At 50.2% G+C, this 22982-nt stretch overlaps 1 protein-coding gene across 4 annotated transcripts in view; it reads left to right on the top strand.

Annotated features, from left to right (window-relative positions):
• Positions 1–468: 468 nt before the first annotated feature.
• Positions 469–22982, top strand: part of DKK3 (dickkopf WNT signaling pathway inhibitor 3) — a 40949-nt gene continuing 18435 nt past the window's right edge. Inside the window, exons 1-4 of one of the 4 annotated variants that reach the window (XM_070626366.1) lie at positions 469–688; positions 1788–2029; positions 8372–8509; positions 11098–11181. In XM_070626366.1, coding sequence (XP_070482467.1) covers positions 1817–2029; positions 8372–8509; positions 11098–11181 — 435 coding nt within the window. In that variant the 5' untranslated portion in view covers positions 469–688; positions 1788–1816. Of the gene's footprint in view, positions 689–1008; positions 1430–1787; positions 2030–8371; positions 8510–11097; positions 11182–22982 lie in introns of those variants that run through there. The other 3 variants (XM_070626364.1, XM_070626367.1, XM_070626365.1) reach the window with 3 other exon arrangements.

The raw sequence follows: 22982 nt of genomic DNA, 5'->3' as shown, positions 1-22982 counted from the left end.
CAAGGCAGTCCCTGCCTCACAGGAGCTCCTGTCTCTGGCAGAAATGGGTCGGTGAGCAGACAGACCCTGGCAAGTCATGGCTGGGATGGAGAAGCACGTGGTGTTGGGGGAACCTCGAAAGAGATGAGGAGGAGCGGGCACTGGTCAGCAGAGACTCTGAGTCATGAATGACCGGGAGGAGTTAGCCAGGCCAAGGGGAGGAAAGACGCTGTCCAGACAGGAGGAGTACTAGGAGGAAATACGAGGAGGTTTGACAAATGAAACACCCATTTTTTCAAAAAATATGTGAGTGCTCCCTGTTGTAGGCACGCACGTATTTTAAAAATTATTCAAAAATAGTGAGCACCTCCTGTTCTAGGCATTGGGGGAGACTGCTGGGAGTAAGACAAAGTTCTGCTGTCCTTGGGACAGCTAACACTTGTATCCCACTGACCACGTGCGCCACGCTGCCCTGCACGTCACATGCTTGTTAACGACGAGGTCCGCTTACCGCTACAACCTCCATCTTACATTTGCGCTAACTGGAGTGCAGGCAAATCTGGAAACTTAGCCAGATTGGTAAGAGCCTAAGGAGCAGAGCTGGAATTGCACCGGGCGGTCTGGCTGCGGACGTCTGGTCTTAACCACTGTGCTGTGCCGCCCTCAAGGAGCTTGCTGACATTCTCAGGACCTGTTCCCGGAGCTACAAGTGGGTTTTCTTGGCGGAGCACGGCGTCAATCGTGGCAGACAGATTAAGGCCAGCCTGTGATGAACCTTGAACGCCAGGCTGAGGGGCTGAGATTTTATCCCGCAGGCTGGGCAAGGTGGGACGCAGGAAGAACTACCCTCCCCCTGCCTCCCAGAAGCGGATGCACCAAACCAGGCCGGAGATGACAATACACTGGGATGCCGCAGGGCAGTGGGATGCAGGGAGGGGGACGGCTTCCTGTTGAGTCGACCGAGAAGGCAGAGGAGGCAGGCCCGGGGCGTGAGGTCGCCGGCGCCCGGCCGGCCAATAGCGGCGGGCTGGGCCGCGGCCCCTCCCGCGGGGCGGGGGCCTGGCGGGCGGGGCGCGCGCTGCCGGCTCGCTCGGGTACCAGCGCTGCCGCATCCCCGCCGCGCTCCCCGCACCCGGCCCGCCCACCGCGCCGCTCCGGCTCGCGCAGCCCTACGGCGGCCTCCCGGCGAGGCCTGGCAGGTCCAGCTCGGAACGCAGCTCGGTCCAGTCGGGGTGGGTGAGGGGCGGCGGCGGGGATGGGGGATGGCTCAACTCGGTCTCGCCCGGGTGGTTGAGGGGCCAAGAGCTGGACTTGGTTTCGCCCCCGAGCGAAGGGTGCGGACCTGCTCTCTGACCACCCCAGAAGGGGACTGGGGTAGGGTTGGGGTAGGAGTGCTGCGTTCTAACCTGGTCCGGGAGGACTCAGGGCTGGAAGCCGGGAGGGAGCTGGGGTGAGCTGAGCTGGGGGCAGTTAGCGTGGAGAGCCCAGGTTCCGATGCTCGGGGGAGGGAGCCATCACTGGAGGCGGGGGTAGAGCTCAGCCTGTGTACTAGGATGGGGGTAGGGGTACCGCGGGGATCGGGGCGCTGGGGCGCGGGCTGGAGCGGGTGGGAGGCTTCCCTGTGCCCTGCAGCTGCGTCCGGAGGGGACTTGGTTTCGTCCCATCTGGGGGTGGGTGCGGGGAAGAGGGACGCGGGGGGCGGGCGGGGCTCCGAGTGCCCGGGGCAGCGGGGCGGGGCGGGGCGGGGCGGCCTGGGGCAGGCGAGGGGGTGGTCGGCGGCCTCTGATCGCGTTCTGGGACACACGCAGGCGGCGGCGGCGGCGGGCGCAGAGCGGAGATGCGGCGGCTCGGGGGCACCCTGCTGTGCCTGCTGCTGGCGGTGGCCGTCCCCACGGCCCCCGCGCCGGCTTCCACAGCGACCTCGGCCCCCGTCGAGCCCGGCCCGGCTCTCAGCTACCCGCAGGAGGAGGCCACCCTCAACGAGATGTTCCGCGAGGTTGAGGAACTGATGGAGGACACGCAGCACAAACTGCGCAGCGCGGTGGAGGAGGTGGGTGCGTGCGGAGGGCCGGGGCCGCGGCAGCTGGGGGAAGCAGCGCTCCGAGCGCTGGCCAGCGTCCTCGTCCCCTCGAAGGGGCTGGGAACGGCCGGCAGCAGATTCGGAGTAATCAAGAGACAGCGCAGGGTGATCCCAACTCCCACCTCTTTCTGCCTTCCTGCCAAAAAGATCTGGCTCTGAGTCTGTCCACCTAGAACCTCTGGCTGGACCCACCCAGCGGCAGCCAGGCCGCCACCTGCTTGCAGGCTCGCGGCCACCACCCTGCAATTGTCTGCAAGTGTGCAGTTGTCCCCGCCCACTGTGTAAGCGGACGCTTGCAAGGCCCCTGGTTTTCCAGCGCTGCGGTTTTGCAGAGAGGGTGAGGAAGCTCCGGGCATCTCAAGTTCTAGCCTGTCGCTTGGGCTTTGAGCTTGTACCATCTTCCCAAGACACAGGATGCCGTGTGGGGACAGAGCCCTGAGCTTTGCTAGTGATCTGTCTGGGCTTCCCCAAATGCATAGAGGGGAGGAAGGAAAATTGGAATCCTATATCCCGGTGGGGTACATCGACAGAGGGCGTCAGAGAGAGGAGGGGCAATGCGAAAGACATCGCACCTCCCCTGAAGGGTGCTTTGGAGTCAGTCTTGGGCTCAAGGTCCTCCTCTGCCACTCACTAGCAGGCTGACATTGGGCAAATCCCATCACATCCCGTACCTCAGTTTCTTGTGAGAATTGAATGCCGTGATATGTGTGGGCACCTGGCATATAATAAGTGGGCAATAGATAGCAGCTGTTAGTGTCAGATACCAGATACCTTAGCAAAACTTTGTCTGGCTTCTTCCTTCCATCACCTCCCATGTCCAAACACTGTGGATGGCATCCTCTGTGGTAGGCACCTGAGGATTGCCAGGGCTGCCTGGGCAGGAGGTGCAGCTGGCCCAGCTGGCCCAGCCCGGGTGTGGGGAGCTGTCCCTGGTGCCTGGGGTCGGTGGGCATGGTCACTGTTGGACCTGGCTCTAGCTGCAGCCTGTCTTTGGAGAGAAGCCAGCCATCCCAATGAAGGAGTCAGCCAGGGACCAGATGTCCAGGCTGGAGGGTCAGGTGTCTCTGCATCCCTGTTTCTCCACATTCCATTTGGGCAAAGCCTTAAGTGCTAGCTCTGGTCGACCCGAAGAGGTTGCTTTCTGCCCCCATCTCTGAGTAGTTTGGGAATATTTCCCCTTCCTTCCCACAACAGTCAACCTGATGGAGTGTGCCATGAAGGGGACTCTGGATTGGGGGCAGCTGCTTGGGCAGCTGTACCTGAATATCCACTGGACAGGCCACATTCCAAAACCCATGGACGTTCTGTTTCCTGTGGAAGCAAGAACGTGGAACAAGACATGGAACAATTAAAGCGCGAGGGGAGTCACACCTGCTCCAATGTCTCTTAACTCTGCACCTTCCAACTAAATTGAGCCTTTACGTTCCAGGGTAGGTCATCTGCTTTCCTCGTCTGGGCTGCAGGACTTTCCCTCCTGCACACAGATTCCCGATGAGACTGACTAGCTCACCTCTGTATTTTTGTTCAGTGTATAAAGGACCATGCGGCATGGTCCTCTGACAGTAGCTCCTGGTGAGGGAGAGCAGCAGGGACTGCTTCAGTCTCTTCATTGAGCAGAGCATCTGGGGGTCCAGTGGGACCTTAGTGGCAGTGTCCACTCCTTGGGAGTTGTCCACATTGGCTCTACCAGGGCCCTGGCCTTCCCCCCTCAGACGTGGCTCTGCTTGAGTTGTGCACATGGACTGGTTGGCCAGATGGACTGGTTGAAGTTTGCCACCAGGGGACACCTTGGCTGCTACCTCTGCCCCACTTGTGGTCATGTCCCGAAGAGAGTCCTTGCTGCCGTGGGCACAGGTTGAGAGAGGCTGAACACCTGTGTGGCAGGAGAACAGGCCGTGGGGACCGACCTGCCTTCATGCGATCCCAGCTCTGCTACGTACTAGGCACCCATGGGATTTAGCTGTGAAATGGAGGAAATGTCCACCCCGCAGGGTAAACGGAAGGATTAAATGAGGATGGATGCAAGGAAAGCAGGTTATCGGGCCATCTAATACAGGGTGAAGTAAAATCGGTGTGATATGAGCAGCTGCCTCAAGAGATTGTTACAGGGGATACAGGAGATTGCTGGTTCTCAATAAATAGTGGCTATCATTATCATCATATTAATAGTACTAGTATGAATGATAACAAAGAGCCATGGGTATCCGATATGTAATAGATTCTCAATAGACTGTGGCTATTAGTATTAATTTATTTTTTATTTTCCCTTCTCCCCAAAGGCCCCGGTACATAGTTGTGTATTCTAGTTGTGAGTCCTTCTAGTTGTGGCATGTGGGACGCCGCCTCAGCATGGCTTGATGAGCGGTGCCATGTCTGCGCCCAGGGTCTGAACCAGCAAAACCCTGGGCCGCTGAAGCGGAGCGTGTGAACTCAACCATTCGCCCCTGGGGCCCGCCCAGTATTAATTTTTTTAAAAGAGACTGCCAGAAAGTCCCTTAAATCTCATAAACACAGGATAGTTGCTATTTACTTGCTGGCTGGGTAAGAACCAAAAAGGACCAGACCAGATGCATTAATTGTTTACATAGTTGCGTCATGAATCTGCTTTCAAGTAACTTCCTGACATTTTAAATATTCCAGCTGACTCGAGCTGTTGATTTCTCTTAAGGGGAAAGATGAAGTTAACTCTACTTCAAATGTTCAGATGGTTCCATCCAGCTGTTCCTATTTTCCTGTCTTATTATTTTATATGTTACTGATAAATGTGTTTTGAGGATAAAACCACTGCCTCCCCCCCGGCTCGTTGCCATGTCTGGAGTAACTGGCCTTTTTAGAATGTTTTTATCACCTCCCCTATTCCTAGGAAGAACCCCAATACAAGCCTGGCTTTATCTCTCCGGTTTTTCCTACTATGCCCCTTTAACAGACACACAGATTCAACCAACTAAAAATGCCATTTTTAATAACATTCACATTCCTCCTCTATGAGACAAGTCCTATTGCTTCAGGCTTAAATTTCTCTTGCTAGTGGCAGTAATAGTTGTGGTTGAAATTTCCGCTGTAAACTGTAGTTTGAGTTCATAGTACCATTAAAGAGCTGTTAGGTCATTCGGTTGATACAGCCACTGGTTGAAAGGGAGGAGGTTTTAGAAAGAGACTATCTGCTCAGCCCAAATCAAACTCTAGATTTGGTAACTTGTCAATTATTTGAAAGCCAAACTGGAGGATTCAGAGTCCAATGGGAATTTTAAAGACACGAAAACATTCCCCTCTCCTTCTGGATAGAGCCTCTGTAGCGTGTCCAGTCTCCTATTCTTGTCCAGCTGTATCTCTTCCATCACTAAACAACATGCCAGGATCTCTCGCTTACAAAAAAATTTTAAGTCCTTTTCTTGCCCATCCCGTCTCCCATCTTAACGCCATTCCATTTCTTCTCGTTTCGTTAGCAGATTCTTCAAACACATGATACCTACTGTGTGCTCTTTCCACTTCTCCCCAGTCATTCACTGGCAAGCTAGCTTTCTCCAAACCTTCTTTCTTAAAGGACAGTAGTGTGAAAGTGGCAGTTTGTGACGCCTTTGCTGGGTGGCAGCTACTGTGCAAGCACTTGGATTTTGTGATCCTTAATTCTTACATCTGCTCGGCAAAGTAAGATCATCCTGATTTTACAAACAAGAAAGCTGAAGTTGAGAGACATGTGGTGTCTTGCCCAGTCACACGGCTGCTGCTCAGTGGCAGAATCGGGAGTGGCCCCACCTCATCTGACCCTGGAACCCCGGGACCTGCTCCCGTGCTGCCCTCTGATGCCGGGGGCACCTTCTTGCCTAACCCACTGGCTCGGTCCTTTTAGACTTATTTGGAGGCCCCTCCCCAGATATCACTTCCTACCCCCACACCCGATTCTAGCCCATCCCCGGACTCCCCTCTCTTCCTTCTCTAGACTCTATATTGTTTCCCAACTAGGCTTCAGAACTTGCTGCAACCCCCCATTGCCTGGAGCCGAGGTCCTTTCCTGGGGGCAAGTGATATCTCATTGATATCTGAGGTTCAACCCCCAGAAATTCTAATGTGGCGTGTCTGGGAAAGGATCGAGGTGTACATATATTTTTAAAGTTTTGGGCGTGACTTTGATTTACTCTCCTGGTTGAGAACTAGGCCAACACCCTCTGCTTTAGATCCGCCGCTGCATCTGCCTGTCGATCCCTCTCTCCATCATCTTCCACCATTTTCTCCTGTGCCCAGCCTGGACCCTCTGCACTAGCCTGCAACACACACCCTTCTAGTCCAGGCTGCACAGCTTTGTGTCCCCTATGCTCCTCTCTGTCGAGATCCTATCCGTCCCTTGAGACCAGCCCAGTCGTGCCTTCTCCTCCTTCTGGAAGCCTTTCTTCTCTCTTCTTTGAACCCCTGACTTGCTTCCTGAGACCATCATAATCATCCTCAAACTGGTTTGCGTGGGGCTCTCCTGTCTCCCCAGTGAAAGCATAATCTTCTGGGAGGACGGAATCGTGTACAGGGAAGGGCACGTAATTTGGAGTCAGGCTGACCTGAGTTCTAATCTGAGCTTTGCCGCTTTCTAAGAAGGTGTTGACCTTAGGCAGATCCCTCTGCCTCTCTCAACTTTGTTTTCTTCATCTGCAAAATGAGGGTAATAGCACCTTCCCCACAGGGTGGCTATGAATATTCAAGGAGATGTGGGAGGTGTCTAGTGCAATGGCTCAGACATAGCCGATACCCAAACATGGAGGCTACTGTGGTGATGATGATGATGGTGGTGGTGATGATGATGAAGCTAGTGATCAAGTTCCAAGCATCTCAGCAATCGTCTCAGTCACTGACCAAGTCCTTATTTGATCATTCGAGCCTTTGTGCTTATCACACTTTCTTCACTCTTCTAGTTCAGTGTTTTTGTGCTGCATTGGGACATGGGACTTCTTTCCCCATAGCCACCCAGCTCAGCCAGTCTGGTTGGGAGAAGTGGAAAAAGAGGGGCCTCATCTAGTACATAAGGGGATAGAGGACAGTGATTTTTTTTTTAAATAGAAAAATGAGGATTAGTTTTAAGAAATAAAAATAGCCCAGAGTCAAAGATAGCACTGTTGGGAAATTGCCAACCCCCAATTAGAATTTCTCTTGGTATCTCTCATTTTAAATTCCTAGAGAGAGTATGTGATTGGCTCAACTACTCCATGACGTGGCCTTTCTTTGAGTCCATTCAAGTGTGAAGGGATCATTTGTCAACTGCCTGCCCATCAGGGCTGGGGTGGGACAAAACATCTGGGAGAGGAGATGGGTGCAGACGTGAGTTGACTGACGTCTGGTATAGATGTCATGAAGGCTCATGAGACTGGAGGACTTGAGGACAGCAGCCTCAGAAACCTGACACCAGCGAAGGACATGGGTCAAGACGAGTCAGAAGGAGGGTAGACCCCAAGAACTAGTCAGCTGACCCTCTACAAGGGTCCCTCTTGTGCACAAGAGGTGGGATGGGGAAGGAGATGGAGCAGTGGCCCTACCTGCAGGGGTAGGGCACTGCCTTAGTTTGGGTCCCCCTCTACTGCCACCAGACCTGGCAGCGAGAGTTTGGGAACAAAGAGTTTATTTGGGAAGTGATCCCAGAAACACTAGGAGAAAGAGGGAAAGTGAGAAGGAAGAGGGGAAAGGCAATAAAGGCTGTGCTCATGAGCACATAGCTGCCAGGTCAACTGGGACTCAATCCCGCGGGGTCCTCGGGGAGATGGTCCATTGAGCGGGGAGAGAGCTGGGGTACTCACCCCCACAGCCTGTCCCTCACTGGATGAGGATTGTTCCTGGGGTGTTAACTCCCTAGCACCTGGGGCCTGTGCAGACTGAGCACGCTTTTGGTGCCAGAGAATGCCCTCAAAGAGAGACAGAGTTGGTTGCTGGCGTGTAAGGAAATCGAATGCAGGTGACCCCGGTTCAGGCCACAAGGAGATGGCCGGGGCACCAATAGCATTTGTACAGGGGCCAAGAGTATTTGATGAGGACATGCTCAGACCCCAACTGTACTCTTCACTGAGAGTCTTGGGAAGTTCTCTAGTCTCCCTGAGCCTCAGTTTCCCCATTTATAAAATGAGGACATGAACACCTGCCTCACAGGGAGTTTGTGAGATTTAAGGCCGTAATATATGTGAAACATTAGCACAATGGCTTGTCCTAGTAGGTACCTGTCATTACCACCATTATTTGTAATTTCAGAAGAGCAAAAGGGAGGTAGTTCTTTTTTTCTAACGGACTCTGATTTGTATCAAGAGAAAACCATTTTGCTCATTAAATTCCTTGATTTAATAGATGGAGGCAGAAGAAGCTGCTGCTAAAACATCATCAGAAGTGAACCTGGCAAACTTACCCCCCAGCTATCACAATGAGACCAACACAGAAACCAAGGTTGGAAATAACACCATACATGTGCACCGAGAAATTCACAAGGTAAGGGGGTCCCGGCCAGCACTTCCTCCTTTCCGTAGTGCCCAGTCCGGTCAGAGAGCTAAGGTCTTGTTTACATGTTTGAGACACAAGCCCAAAATATGAATGAGGATGTAAAATATAGATTAAAAACCAGAGGGAGTGAGGGAGTATTTAAAGGAGAGAGATATGCATCAAAACCCGAAATTGCTTTTGCATTTAAGCAATAAATTGAACTCTAGGCTTCCTGCCAGTCCAGTTGCAAAGGAATGTTCAGCAGTCTTTATCATTTGAAAAAAAGGAAGCCAACAAATGTCTAGAGAGATGCTTTCCTAGTATCGACTGTGAGGAATTGGTCTCCCAGGTTTTTATGTTTGTTTCAGTAGAATTGAAATAGAGTCCACATTGTGACAAGGAGATCATCACCGTTTCCTTAAGAGGAACTCAGATGCCATATACTCCATCTTCAGAAGGGGCAGGCTCCACTGCCACAAGATTAAGCGTTCGTTCGTTTGCTGGATAGTCATTCAAAATTCTCTAGCAGAGTTTTTCCCAACCTACCACATGTCTGAGTGTCTCTGGGTCTAATATCTTGCATGAGGAGCCAGCAGATTCATTCCCAGTCGGGCTTGAAGAAGAAAACACTGCAAACGTGGAGGCACACAGCGTTAGCCTGCCCCTGGGGTGACAGGTGCCCAGCGTGGTTTTGAGAGCGAACCACGCGCACCTGTGCTCTCCTGGGGAGAGTCCGCTGTGCAGATGTTCGGTCATGTTAGGGGCTGGGGACTCCGTTGTGAACATAAAGGAGCTTGATCTCTAATCTCATCTTGGCTCCCATGGGCCGGGCCACAGTGGTCTCACGAAAGAGCCTCACTCTGTTCAAGCGCCCAGGTAATGGCTTGGTTGAGACAATAGTGTTTCTGTGCCATAGAGTTGTAAAGGGGTCGATTTTTATGAGCCATTGCCTTGACTATAAAGTAGCCTTTGTGTGGCTCTTCTCCCACGGCGTACAGATGGGCCCAGCTTCAGAGGGCAGCCCCCACTCCCTGACAGATGAATGAGTCACCTGCTGCACAGAACCCTTCCGAATTGCTCATCTGAAGACCGGAGAATGTTTCCAAAAGTGATTATTTTATTCTTGTCAAAACCAGTATCAAGCCATCCTTTCTGACAATGATTAGTCAACGAGCTTGGCTGTTTCTTAAAGTTGCTCCTTGTAGATGTCAGAATACCCAAATGTGAGTCCTACTCATAACTTAGTGTGATTTTGAAAAATTACTTAGATTGCATGACCCTCACTAACCATCTGTATGAAATAGGGATAGCACTATCCACATTACATCGCTGTGAGGGCCAAATGACCTTAAATGTGTGAGAACTCATTGTACACTATAAAGTGCTATGCAAAAGCTAGTTGTGCCTATTGTTACTGTTGTTATTATAGCAAAGTTATGTTATCAACACAGTGCCGTAGTTCCCAAGTGGGTCCACGGAGCACCTGTCTTGTGCAAAGCTTCATGAAAGGGGGCTTAGTAGTGGCGAAACGTATTTGGAAAGTATTGTATGTATTTCTCCTTCTAGATACACAAAAACACACATTAGTATAATAAAGGCACTGAGAAGTCCTGCAACCTATATGTACAGGGCCATAGAATTTTTTAAAATACAACATTGGTTAATCTTGTAAAAATCTGGCATAGAGGAAGAAGACATCATCTTTTTGCTGGGGAGAGGAATTATTTAGATAAAAATTTTAAAGTATGTTGACAGACATGATCCTGACTTCCTCAGAACTGGAATTTGATCCACCACTGCAAATTAAGCTAAGCGTTTCCACTTTGTTCTGGCTGCAGGCGCCTGTAATGTTAGACCTGGCAGGAGCTTTAAAGATGACCTAGAAATGAGAAAATTGTGAATCAGAGAAGAGAAATGACTTGTTCCAGGGTGCATACTGAATGCTTGTTGGCAGCTGAGCCAAGGCTCACAGAACACAGATCCCCCAGCTCATGGGGCCGGCGTCCTTTCTGTTCTTTATCACCAACCCAAACATTAGACATGGCCTTGGGTGGGGCAGGAATGGCCTGGGTTCTGTGTCAGGATTCTAAGACTCAGCTTTGAGGTGCCTGTTCCTGGTTACAGAATCAGAGGCAGACGACAAAGAGAGGAATATTGGGCCAAGTAAACACTTTACTGAGGAGAGAAAACAGTTCGCCAGAATGAGGAGGGGGGCAGAGGTGGCTCCAAGCTGCTTGTTCCTCATGGAAGATGTTGGATTAGACACCCACACCTGCAGTTGTTGAAAAGAAAGTTGACATTGAGTTTCCAGTGCCAAGCCCGATAAAAATAGCGGATGTTGAATATTTTCTGGGCGATGGGCTGTGTGCTGAGTGCTTCACACGGGCCACCCTGCGCTCGCATAGCAACGCCATGAGGTCGCCTCATTACATCTCTTATCGCTGCTCGAGGGGAAGCTGTCTGACGGCTGCTGGTGGAGCTCAGACAGAACGAGAGGGGGAGGGGCACTCCGTCTACGGCGGCAGATGCTCCTGCTTCGCAAAATGGGAAAACAACAAAACTTCTATGTCACATTCACTGTCCCTGCTCTCCTGTAGGTCACCAACAACCAGACTGGACAGACGGTCTTTTCCGAGACAGTCATCACCTCTCTGGGAGACGAGGAAGGCAAAAGGACCCATGTGAGTTATCTTCCCGGTGCTTACCCCCCAAGGCACACACAGCCTTGTTTGGCCTGCCTGGGGTGATCCAGATCTTAGCCCCTGGGCAGGAAGGAGCTACCTCGGCACCTCCCCTGCCTCGTGCCTGCCAAGATACCCAATTCCTACTAGACCGATGTAATCTGTAACGGGCTCTGCCTACACGCATTTTGTATCCGAAACGACAGAGAAATTAATTCAGCTGTCATTTGCATGGCTTCAGCACAGCCTTGAGAGGGGAACAAGGGAGTACCAGGTACACTGATTAGGGACCCTGGTAACAAAACCCGGTGCATCCGACTGTGGAATCCCCTACAGCCTCGGGCCTGGCCCACGCCTCTTATGATCCCAGCCCTGGTCAGGCAGATTGCGAGCAAACCAACCTTAAGTGGAACCCAGTGGCCTAAAGGGAAAATGCTGTCCTGCTCCAGGCTTTGCGCCCTGGCCCCCTCGTGATTGCACCTGCCCCTCTGTCGCCTAGTCCAAAGGTGGGGTTGTTTTTGTAGAATTATAGAGTCCTAGAATTGGAAGGGGCATCATTTCACAGAGGGAAGACCCAGGCACAGGTCAGGGGATGACCCAGTTGGAGTCACTGGTGTCCAGACTCCCAGGCCAGAGGTGACTCAGCTGCACTTTATCTTCTCAAAGAGGTGGCTGGCCTCAGATGCAGATGCCTGGTGAGGAGTGGGCCAGGGCACTGCCGCACGACATGGTCGGCAGCAAAGATGTACCTCCTCTGTGGGGACTGTAGCACCAGCCTCTCTGTACCCAGGCGCCTATGCAAGCTTCCGGCTGTGAGCTCCTCCTCTCTGAGGTGCAGAATGCGTCCCTGCATCCCTGGCCTTCTGAGCGGATTCAGGATTCTTCCTCACCTCTTTGGCCTTACCTCGGGAAGAGAACCAGAATAGTCAGGGAGGTGGTGCGGACGTGGTTGGTGAGAGACTACTCAGGATGCCAAGAGCATGCCTGGCTCACGGAGCCCCTGCCTGCACGTGTGGACTGCAGCCAGTGGGTCCATTCTCCAGCTTTCCCAAGTGTGCGTGGCCTTTGTGCCTATGTGTGTCCATGCTTCAGACTCTGCTAAGGGCCCAGCATCCCCACCCCTGCCCACTCAGTCTCACATGTCCATCATATGATGGACATACATTCAGCATCCTTGTGCAGTGCCGAATCTGCACTCCTGTGTACGATGGTCATGAGGATGCAGGAGGTTGACAGGGAGAGACAGATCCAAGAAACCCAGAAGGTAGACCCACTAAGTTTTTCTTGATTTGTGCTCAGGCTCTTGGGATATTAACTCATTGAGTTTCTCTGTGAGAATAAATTCCAGTTTGATTGGCTGGAAGGGAGATGTGGGGCATCTGATGCTTGACTGGCCAGTGTCTGGCCAATCCTGTGAGTCTTTAGAGAACAGACTGGAGACCTTTCAAGCCACCTTGAAAGGGATATCACATGGTAGAAATGGCGGCGTGTGTACCTTGCGACAGAGCCTCGCTCGTTGGCAGTGTGGCTTGCCAAGAGTCAGAGAAGAGAAATCCAGTTTCAAGTGCCCACAGAATTCTTCCATTCACCTCCCCTTTGGTTCCTGGGCCACCATCGTCCCAACACAATTGAGCTGGGGCTCAAGTATCATCTTTACAGAGAGACTGGGCTCCTTTTACTGGGTAGGAAACTGGAAAGACTAGATTGCCTTCAAAGGCATGCAAAGGGTGGAACATTGTCACCACTGCCCCATTCTGTAGTTTTGTAATTTAATGATTTTTACAGTTGGCTCTGAAATGTATAACACGCTGAAGAAACTTTCTCTTAAATAGAAAAGGGGGATTTGCCATTCAAAAGGACAAAATCATATACTCTTCAAACCTTAAAATACTGTAAAAAGGGGCTAAATTTTCAGGATTTAAAATTCCCAGATGAATTCAATTGAAAATAATCACGAAGCACCCCGTATTTTCCTTTCTTCAAATGCTGGTATGTGTATTAATATGTATGGTAACGCCAGGAGGTTCGTGGAAAGTTACAGACAGTAACATTATATGCCCGCCTAGAAAACTGAGCGGGGTGTGTGCAAGGTCTCGGTCTGTTTTTACATTCAGATGGGGAAGGGGAGAAGGACATGGCGGCTTGTTATTGCACCTGAGTGCGCCGGCGATGGTGATGGGGTCTGACGTCTTTCTGTGGGGCTTTTGTGCTGAGCCCTCGCCTGTCTCCCTTCACGGGCCAGTGGGTGGGCTGACTGATGTTGTGCTCCTTCTGTGCAGGGGGTTAGGAGGAAAGTGGCATGTTGGAAGCTGGAGAGTGGACAAGCCATTATGCATAAAGCGGATGCTTTTATTTATAGCGCTGTGTCCACAAATATGAAGAATCTGACCCAGTTAGCCAAGGCACCATTCTAAGGGACATCTAATTAAAATAGAGCTCACAGCTACCAAGCTCGGCACGCCATGCATTTGTTGTCTTTTCTGTTTTCACATTAGAATATGATATAAATGAGAAGGTCCCTTGGTTTTTCCAGCTGAATATACCTAGTTTGAACCTACAGGTTCAGTCACATACAACCAACTTGACCAAGGTATTGCCAAGACTTCTGAGGCCACAGGTAAACAAATTTCACAGCTATCATCCAGGTAGTAGCCATTCGAGTGACCCAGCGATTTCCTTGACCTAGAGAATGATGTGTGCAGACAGTGCCTCCTTGGCTGGACACCGCAGACTGTGGACAGTGACGATGGCATTCTCAAGTGTGAACCAAATGTCTTCTCTGTTGTGAGGATGCTTTGTCTGGTATTTGTGTTGAAGCCTGGGGGAAGTGGGAAGGTAAACTGGCTGAACTTTCGAAGATTAGCGTTTGTTTGTTTCCCACTAAACAGTACGCCTCCTGTCACCTCACAGCCCAGAGCTAGCCACCGAGAGTGAGGGAGGAGAAAGGGGTTGAAGGACCTCCTTCTCCATTAGGCCTCGGTGCTTCCTTGCCTCCAACTTGTCCATTCATCACTGAGTACCCTCAGCTGGGGTGCTGGCCTCGTGTGCTCCCTATGCCCTGATTTCTGATGCTGGAATCGCTCTTAGCAATTTAATGGAATTGCAGAGAACGCTATGATGTCAAGTCATTGGGGGGTTATTTTAACAGAAATGCACTAGGGGAGGGCATGGGCCCCTTAGAGAAACTCAGTTAGTTCCCAAAGGCCCTGCCTCCTGGAGTCCCGCTGGGTGCAGGGAGGCAGGGCTGGTCTCGTCCCAGGAAACGCAGCCCTTCCCTGGCTGAGTGAGGTTGTCCGACCTGGTCCGAGGCCGACCTGGCCTCGCACCCTGCGCTGGCTCTTAGAAGCTCTGCCTTCTATGATTTGGTTTCTTCATTTATCAAATGGGGTTAATAATCCCCGGTTCCCAAAATTGGGTGAGAATCTAATAAGGCAAAGTTTATAAGAGCTCTTTGTGTAAGGCTCATTATTATTGAAAAGTAATTAAAGCTGGATTCTCATTGGCTTCTTCCCAGTTCCCAGGCAACCTGCTGCACAAAGGCTGGAATGTGCCTGGAAGCTGGGATGTGTTTAGGGCTCCACAGGAGTCTTCTGTGCTGTTTGTAGCCTTGGGCTGAGTTCTGCAGAGCCCTGCCTCCCCTCTGAGTAGTGCATTTCATCGGGAGCTCTGTGCTCTGGCCACAAGGTTGACTCACCCTGCTGGTCTTGTCCTGGCCACGTGGGGTTTGGGTGTTGGGGATACAAGCAGAAGGGAGGATGGGCCGTAATGAACAATGAGAAGCACAGGTGACGGTCAGGTGCTGCAAGTTCCAGGACGGGGCCCAGGTTGGCAGGATGTATACTGGTTTCTACAGAAAGCAGCAGACTTGTGGTTCTCAGAGTGATGACGGAGTCTTGTGGGAATATACAGTTCCACAGTCCTAAAACCAGACATTTGGGTACATTTGGGTTTCTAGATTTATATTTTGAGTTGATTTTGTGATTTCTGGCCAAGTATAAGGCTTGCATGCTTTAATCCAGTGGGAGTAATTATAGGGAAGATGGGAGAGCCCTGAATCATCGTGAGAAATGGATAAACAGTCCTCAAATAAGTAAAGTTGATGTGGGTGAGCAATTTTTAAGGAGTAGGCATTTCCTTTTGAGCTATAACCTGGCTGTATTAAATTGTACTCTCCTCAATTTAAATATCCTTCAAGAAGGAATCCATTAAAGATACATGATTCCAGATCCCAAATCAAAGTGCTATGAAGTTAATAAATGAGTTTCATATAGGTTTCCTATAAGTTGATATAAAAGAATGTCTTCGGTAAAATGTTAAGTGAAAAAAAGCAATTGCAGAGCAGTATATATAGTATACAAACTTTATAAAATATTCTTTTTTTTTTTTGAGGAAGATTAGCCCTGAGCTAACTGCTGCCAATCCTCCTCTTTTTGCTGAGGAAGACTAGCCCTGAGCTAACATCCGTGCCCATCTTCCTCTACTCTATACATGGGACGCCTGCCACAGCATGGCATGCCAAGCGGTGCCATGTCCGCACCAGGGATCTGAACCCGCGAACCCCAGTCCACCAAACCGGAACGTGCGCGCTTAACCGCTGTGCCACCGGGCTGGCCCCTGTAAAATATCCTTTATATATACATATAAAATATCTCACTTTTAGAAAAAAGTATGCATAAAAAAGCTTGGCAAAATATATTCTAAATCATTAATGGTAGACATCCCTGGAGGAATTGAAACTAGCAGAGACTTTTCCTTTATAAATTTCTATATTTCTTGAATGTTTTAAAAAGAGCTTGTGAATTATTTACACTTTTGCTCTAAGCATCTATCTATATTTTTGAACGACTTTGCAAGTATTTTCATTGTGTAAATCCTAGAAATTAAATTGCTAAGTCAAAGTGGGTGCATATCTAAAATTTTGAAAGACACTGGCAAATTTTCCTCCAGAAAGAATGTGCTCATTTTACTCTTAGCAGCAATTTGAGACCGTATTTCACCAGCCCTCACCTGCGGTGGGTGCTACCGTGGGCGGTCTTTGGTCTTCTTTTTGTTTATATTTCTTTGATTATCAGTAAGGTCAAGGGCAATGGCTGTTTAAGAATTGGGAGTTGTCCGCAAATTTATCTCATCCCTTCCTCCCCATTTCAGGGAGAAAGGTCAGTTTTGCATTCCAGGCGGTTCCAAAGACCAAACACCATCTGCCCAGCGTGGGACAGATTAGAAAGGTGTGACGTTCCAGTAGGAGGTGGCTGATGGGCTGTGAGTCACGCTGTGGAGTAGGTGATGGTGACAGTGACGGGCAGGCTGGTGCCCCCGCCCCGGTAAACACAAAAAGAAAGCCATTCCTTCCTTCCTTCTGCCACCTCCACAAACACCGCCCCCCCTCAGTGGAGGGGCTGAGGGCTCGGGCACAGGCACATCCAGTTCTATTGTTTATGAGCCGTGTGAATTTGACTTCTCTATATGTACCGTTAATAAAAGTACCTTCCATATCGTGTTATCATGAGGATAAAATAAAATAACCGGGGTAAGAATCCCCATACAGTGCCTAGAATGCAAGAGTAAGCAATCACTAAATGTCAGCCATTTGTTGTTATGATTATTTGATCACTCCCAAACCATGGCTATCCCAATTCCTGGTCCTCCTTATTTGACTCGTTCATTCATTTGCACATTCATTGAGCATTACTGCGTGTCTCATGGCTAGTGTAAAAGACAGTCCCTAACATCAGAGAGCACCCAGGCTAGTAGTGGACCAAAAAAATAAATAAGTCGTTACACTGTGGATTCATATTTCTGAAGGTGGAGGTTGCCCAGGGCACGGTGGGAGCATTGTGCGGGCGCCAGATCAGGTAGCCGTGGAAGACTTGGTTGGGAGACAGTCCTTCATGGTCTCTGGCATTTCTGTCCATTTTATAAGCAGAGGCACTAATTTCCCTTTGGTTCCAAACCGTCTTTTCAAGGATGTTTATACAGCAGGCAGCCCTGGAAGACAGAGCTCTTCCTCCTTGGCAGAGGGCAGGATTAATTGCAGCCCATTGTAAAAGGTTTGGGTTCTCTAAGCTTGGCACTCCTAAGCTGTGATGCACACCGACTGCATGCACAGCATCCTCCTGGGCCCTCCACGTTGCCCCGTGTCTCTGACCCAGGAGTCTCCTGTCTTCTGCTGGCATCTATGAACCTGGAAGGCTCACTTGTCTCCTTGCAAACAGAGTAAAGTCTCAGACGGTTCGTAATCCTCGGCAGGCTTTCTGGAAGAGGTGTCAGTTGAGCTGTCTTTTGAACATCGCCTGGGAGTTTTCAGTGGTGGGGAGGAAGGGCATTCCTTGCCGAAGCATTCTTTGCTCAAAGTCAAGGAGGCATGTGGAATAAGAACATGTTTGAGGCCCGCTAGCTCGTTTAGAGTGCCAGAGCTGGAGGTGCGCTTAGGGGAGCAGCAGATGAGCCTGGGGAGAGGCGGGAATTAGATCATGAAAGACTTTGAGAGCCCAGCCAAGGAGTGAGAGATACATGCTGAGTCAGGAACATATCCTGCATCTGAAATGTTTTAACATGCCCTGAACCGTATGTGTAGTGTGTTGAGGCCCTGCGAAATCCCCAGAAGGAAGAGCCAGGAAGCCGTGGTTTGGACGGCAGAGATGTTGGTGGGGAGAGGGTTCCTTCATCCTGCTGACGCTGGAGGCCTAAGTCCTTTGCGTCCTGTAAAAAGCCTGGCTTCAGGGCTTGGAATCTGGAAACTTTTACTTAGAAATGGAACACTCTGCCTTTGCTTGGTGCGAGTAGGCAGGCCAGATAAGTGACAGTGATTGCACTTGAAATCTCATTAGGCTGACGGCTGCAGAACAAGCTGATTTCTGAGCAGCCCTAGCACGGCAGGAGCTGAAGAGTCCCCTCTGCAGATGTGCGGCTGTCCACTGCTATTAGGGCCTGGGGATCCGTCCAAAGCTGCCTGAACAACATTCACCACGGGACCATTGCATCCTGGCTGTAAGACATTTGGCCCTGCCCTTCCTTGATTTTTGGCATCGTTCTGAAAAACTCACAAACCTCCTGAGTCAGTTTTGTTTTGTTTTTAAAATAACATCAAAGACCACAATATTCCCTCATTTGGTCACTATGACTCAGAAAGTGACCAGATTAACCACCCCCTCTGCAAAGCCGCCTATTTCTCATTTCCAGGGTAAATCCTGGTAGCAGTTCAGACCGACCCATCGGTGCTGTGACATGACTGAGAGCTCGATAATTAATGATCATAATGACATTAACAGTAACAAATGATGATGATGATGGTAAGAGCTGCTGTTTATGGAGCCCTTGTGTGGCAGGCATAGTGCTTGGGATCTGACCAGCTTCCCCTCGTATAATCCGCGTGACAACCTTACAAGGGAGATACCCCAGGGACCCCATTTTGTAGGTAAAGTAACTGAAGCTCAGAGAAGTCATACAACAGAGCCAGTTGGCAGAGCCACTGCTAAAAGAAAAAAGCAAAACAAATCACTTAGGTCTTATCAATTTCACACTTCCAAAACCTGTTTTCCTAATGGAACATTTTTTTTAATTGTGATAAAATATATATAACGTAAAATTTACCATCTCAACCATTTTTAACTATATAGTTCAGTAGTAAGTACATTCATGCTGTTCTGCAGCCGATCTCCAGAACTCTTTTCATCTTACGGAACTGGAATGCTTTACCCATTGAACAGTGACTACCTACTGCCCCCTGGGCCCCACCCCCGGGCACTCACCCTTCTACTTTCTGTCTCTGAATTTGACTGCTCTAGGTACCTCGTACAAGTGGAATCGTACAATATTTGTCTTTTTATAACCGGCTTATTTCACTGAGCATAATGTCCTCAAGGTTCATCCATATTGTAGCACGTGTCAGACTTTTCTTCCTTTTTAAGGCTGAACAATATTCCATTGTGTGTGTGTGTCACATTTTGTTACCATTCTTCCATTGATGGACACTTGGGTTGTTTCCACCTCTCGGCTATTGTGCATAATGCTGCTCTGAACATGGGTGTACAAATATCTCTTTGACTCCCTGATTTCAATTCTTTTGGGTATATACCCAGAAATGGAATTGCTGGATCGTATCGTAATTCTCTTCTCCATTTTCTGAGGCACTGCCGCATCGTCTTCCACAGCAGCTGCACCACGGTACATTCCCACCAGCGGAATGCGAGGTGGGATGTTTTCTTAACTCTTGCTTTCCATGACTGTAGGCACTAGGGGACTCAAGGGCCCAATTTGAGCTGAAGGGCTGTACAGAAATCCCCAGGCTCTGCTGGCCTTGGTCAAGGCAGTGCCTTCCCAACACTGTCCCAGCGGTCGCCTCTGCATGTGGCAGCCACAGTCTCAGAGGATGTCTCTGAGGTGCAACGGATGCCACTAACCAGGGGTTCTCACCCAGGCCCCAGCCTCTAGCCAACATGCTGAAAACTGCCCCCAGGCTGGGTGTACAGGCTCAGGCTGCATCCTAGAGATAGGATCCAAAGATGTGATTTTCTTGACCGTTAGGAATCCACGCCCTCTCCACACTCTCCTTTATGAGGTCCCCCCTCCCCCCCCCCCGGTCTCCTAAAAGAATTTCGGAGGCTTTGGGGGCCTCCCACTTTCCTGTTAGGGCACTGCAGACTCCCGGGGGCTCAGGCCTCCAGGGAGAGGGTTGTGTGGTGGTGGCAGCGGTTTCTCGGTGGTGAGGAGGGCTTCCCGGGAGGAGAGCCAGTGGACAGTGCCCGTGGAGGCCTTCGTCCTGCACTCTCCTCCTCGGGGGTCAGAGGCAGGACCAGGGAAGGGGATGGGGTCCGGATGGGGGTTTGCGATGCAGAGGGACCTGTTTAATGCTTTCAGGAAATTCACAGTCATGCCCCAAATCTGATGAGCTGAGCTGGCCTCCCAAATCAGGCAGGAATGTCTACTCTTGGTCCCATCCCCAGCCGACTGGAAGAAAAATGATGGATGGGGACTGAGTCATCTAAATGATTGTCCAGATCTCATCGCTCTGTCTAGACCTGCTGTCAGTTTCATTTTGCACCTCTGCCTCCTGGAAGAGAAAGAATAAACAAGACATTTGGGTACATTTTAGGGGAGCAGGGTGCAGTGGGGTTGGGGTTCGAAGTGCCACTGCTGGAATGCCTGCTCCTTGAGCACTGTCCCTCACTGCTCTGAGCACTGGCCCCTGCTCTGTGAAAGGAGGATGGGGTGATGCCCCAAGGGTGTTTGAGAAGTAGGAGACAATGAGTGGAAACCATCTGGCACTTAAGAGATGCTCAATAAATGTAAATTCTCCTTTCTGACATAACTTCCTGGACTCCTGGGGGCAGGAAGCAGTAATGTACTGAATATGAGTGTGGTAGGTCAGTAATGTGTTTATTTTGTTGTAAGGTTGCTGTGGCTTGAAACACAGTAACTGAGAAAAGGTGCTAGACCAAACCGATGAAAAGGCTGCTGTGTGTGAAGAAAGGCCTCTTGTCAAAGATAAAGGAAAGCAATATTTCACTGAGTCACGGAATTATAAATGGCAGAACTCACAGGGTCCTTTAAGCTCTTGTACAGCAGGGATGACAACCTGTGGCACATACACTACCCTCCATCAGCTGCCATGCCTGTGGCAGACATCACTAATCAATTGCAGTTATTTCCTAATGAGCCCAGATGGGAACCTCAGAACTTTAGACAACACAGCACTTGAAGCACCCGCTGATGGTGGAAAAGCAGTGTCCTTGAAACCCATTTCTCATCCCTGCTCCGACCAAAACTCTCATTTCACAGGTGAGAAAACAGACATGGGGATGCATAATTTTCTCCACATCGTGCAGCTATTGGAGATGGGACCTCACATCCAGTTCAGTTCGGATTGTAATACACTGTGGACCTAGAGGGTCCTGTTCAGGAAGCAGGGTCTGGGTGCCCCAGTTTTTGTGACATCTCGTAAGATTGGTACCTGGAAAGATGGCCTACCGGATGCTGAGAAAGATGGGGAAGCCGCCGCGGAAGGGACTTCACGGCCCGGGGAGCAAAACCGGAAGTTCATAAAATGGCGGCCGGGAGAAGCGCCTAGAAGACCGTGAGCCCCGGGGAGGCGGGGACTTCGTCTGTCGTGTTCCCGTCTGTATTGACATGCGGTGGGCACTTAGTAGTTGAACGGACGAATCTCATGGACGAAGGCTGTGTGATCAGGGAGTTAACGGGAGCGTAAACAGAAGCAGAAGTCCTTGAAGGTGAGATGCAGCCCAGAGCCTCAAGGATGTAGATGAGGTTTATTTACTTGAAAAACAATCCTCTCTATGTTTTTCTTGCCTTCATTCTTTCATCTACATTATTAAACAGATTGTTTGTTGGGCTATTTTTACCTTTTATTTTCTAATTCTTATACTGAGAAGTAGATATGATTTTACAGATGAGCACACTGGAGTTTAGAGAATTTAAATTCCCCAAGTCATGGTAGATGGTTGAATGGTAAAATTAGAATATGAACCCAGATACGAATTTTGGCCCTTTCAATAAAAAGATAGATTTCTGAAAGAAAAAGGCACAGAAGTTTGCAGCCACGATTCTGGGTTCCTTTGAAAAGGGTCTCACGAACCTTCCACCACCTGGTTACATTCCTGTCATTTTATCAAGTCGTTAAACACCCAATGCCCAGGTGAAAAACCAAAGTCACAAAAGGACCATATGTGGCAGTAAACACGGAATCTTTCCCTCCAGGGGTGGCAGAGCCCCAGGGGCTCCGGAGAGGACACCCATGGAGGGTGGTTCGGAGACTGTGGAATCTCTCACGCGCTCTCGCTTGCTGTCGCCACTGATTGGGACTGAGACCTGGCGCCAGTGAAGAGGAGAACGTTCTAAACCACTGAAGAGGAGCATTTTAAGTGGGTGGCAGGCACCCGGATCCGAAGCAGTTGGCCACTGACACATTTCAATACTGTGATGTGGAAAATACGGCCACAGGGAAACAGCCTGAATTTTCCATAGCCTCATAATTCGGGGCCTCCATGAAGAGGAAACACGTACAAAAGGCAGAGAGAGCCCACAGCTTCGCGGGTAGTGGTGAGGACGGAAAATGGAGGAGGGCCAGCAGGTCCCCGGTGGCTCGAGGTGGGCAGAGGCCGGCGGGCTCCATCCTTTCCAGCGCTGGAAGCAGTAGGACTTAGCCTGGGCCCCACAGGCACAAGTTTCCCCTTTTGCGTTTTCCGTTGCTTTGGGGGTCCTGTTTTTCCCGATGATGTCTACAGGGACCTCCTTCCCCAGAGGGAACACACACCCCGTAGCAGAAAGGCCAGATCGAAGGCCAGCAGTCATCCTCAGCGCCCGCCTTGACAGAGCTGCTCCCCTCCCCCACAGCTTTGCTGGGAGGATGGGAGAAAGACAAGAGAACTAAGATCTACTGAGCACCTACGGTGTGCCAGGTACTGGGTGACCATTTCATAGAAGCTCTTTTTCTTAACTCTTACCAAACCCACCTAAAACGGGGGTACTCGCCCATTTTAAAGAAACAGAAGCACAAAGTGACTTGCCAAGGTCACACAGCTAGTAAGTGGCAGAGTTGGGTCTTGGGACACAAGTCTGTCTGACTCCAAAGTCTGGACTCCTTCTACTGTATAACACTGCTTTACAAAGGGTCAGATGGGACGTAATTGTGACAGTAATTAAATGTCTGGCACATGCCATGATCTGTGGACACACTTATCATCCTAATTTTCCCGGCAACGTAATTGGTTAGGTTTTATCATTCCCATTTTACACATGAGGACACTGCGGCCCAGTGATGTTAAGTGACTTCCCTAGGCTTGCCC

Source organism: Equus przewalskii, chromosome 6 (assembly GCF_037783145.1).
Source record: "Equus przewalskii isolate Varuska chromosome 6, EquPr2, whole genome shotgun sequence".
Classification (NCBI taxonomy): Eukaryota; Metazoa; Chordata; class Mammalia; order Perissodactyla; family Equidae; genus Equus; species Equus przewalskii.
The sequence above is the reverse complement of the archived record's forward strand: the minus strand, read 5'-3'. Positions and strand labels throughout refer to the sequence as shown.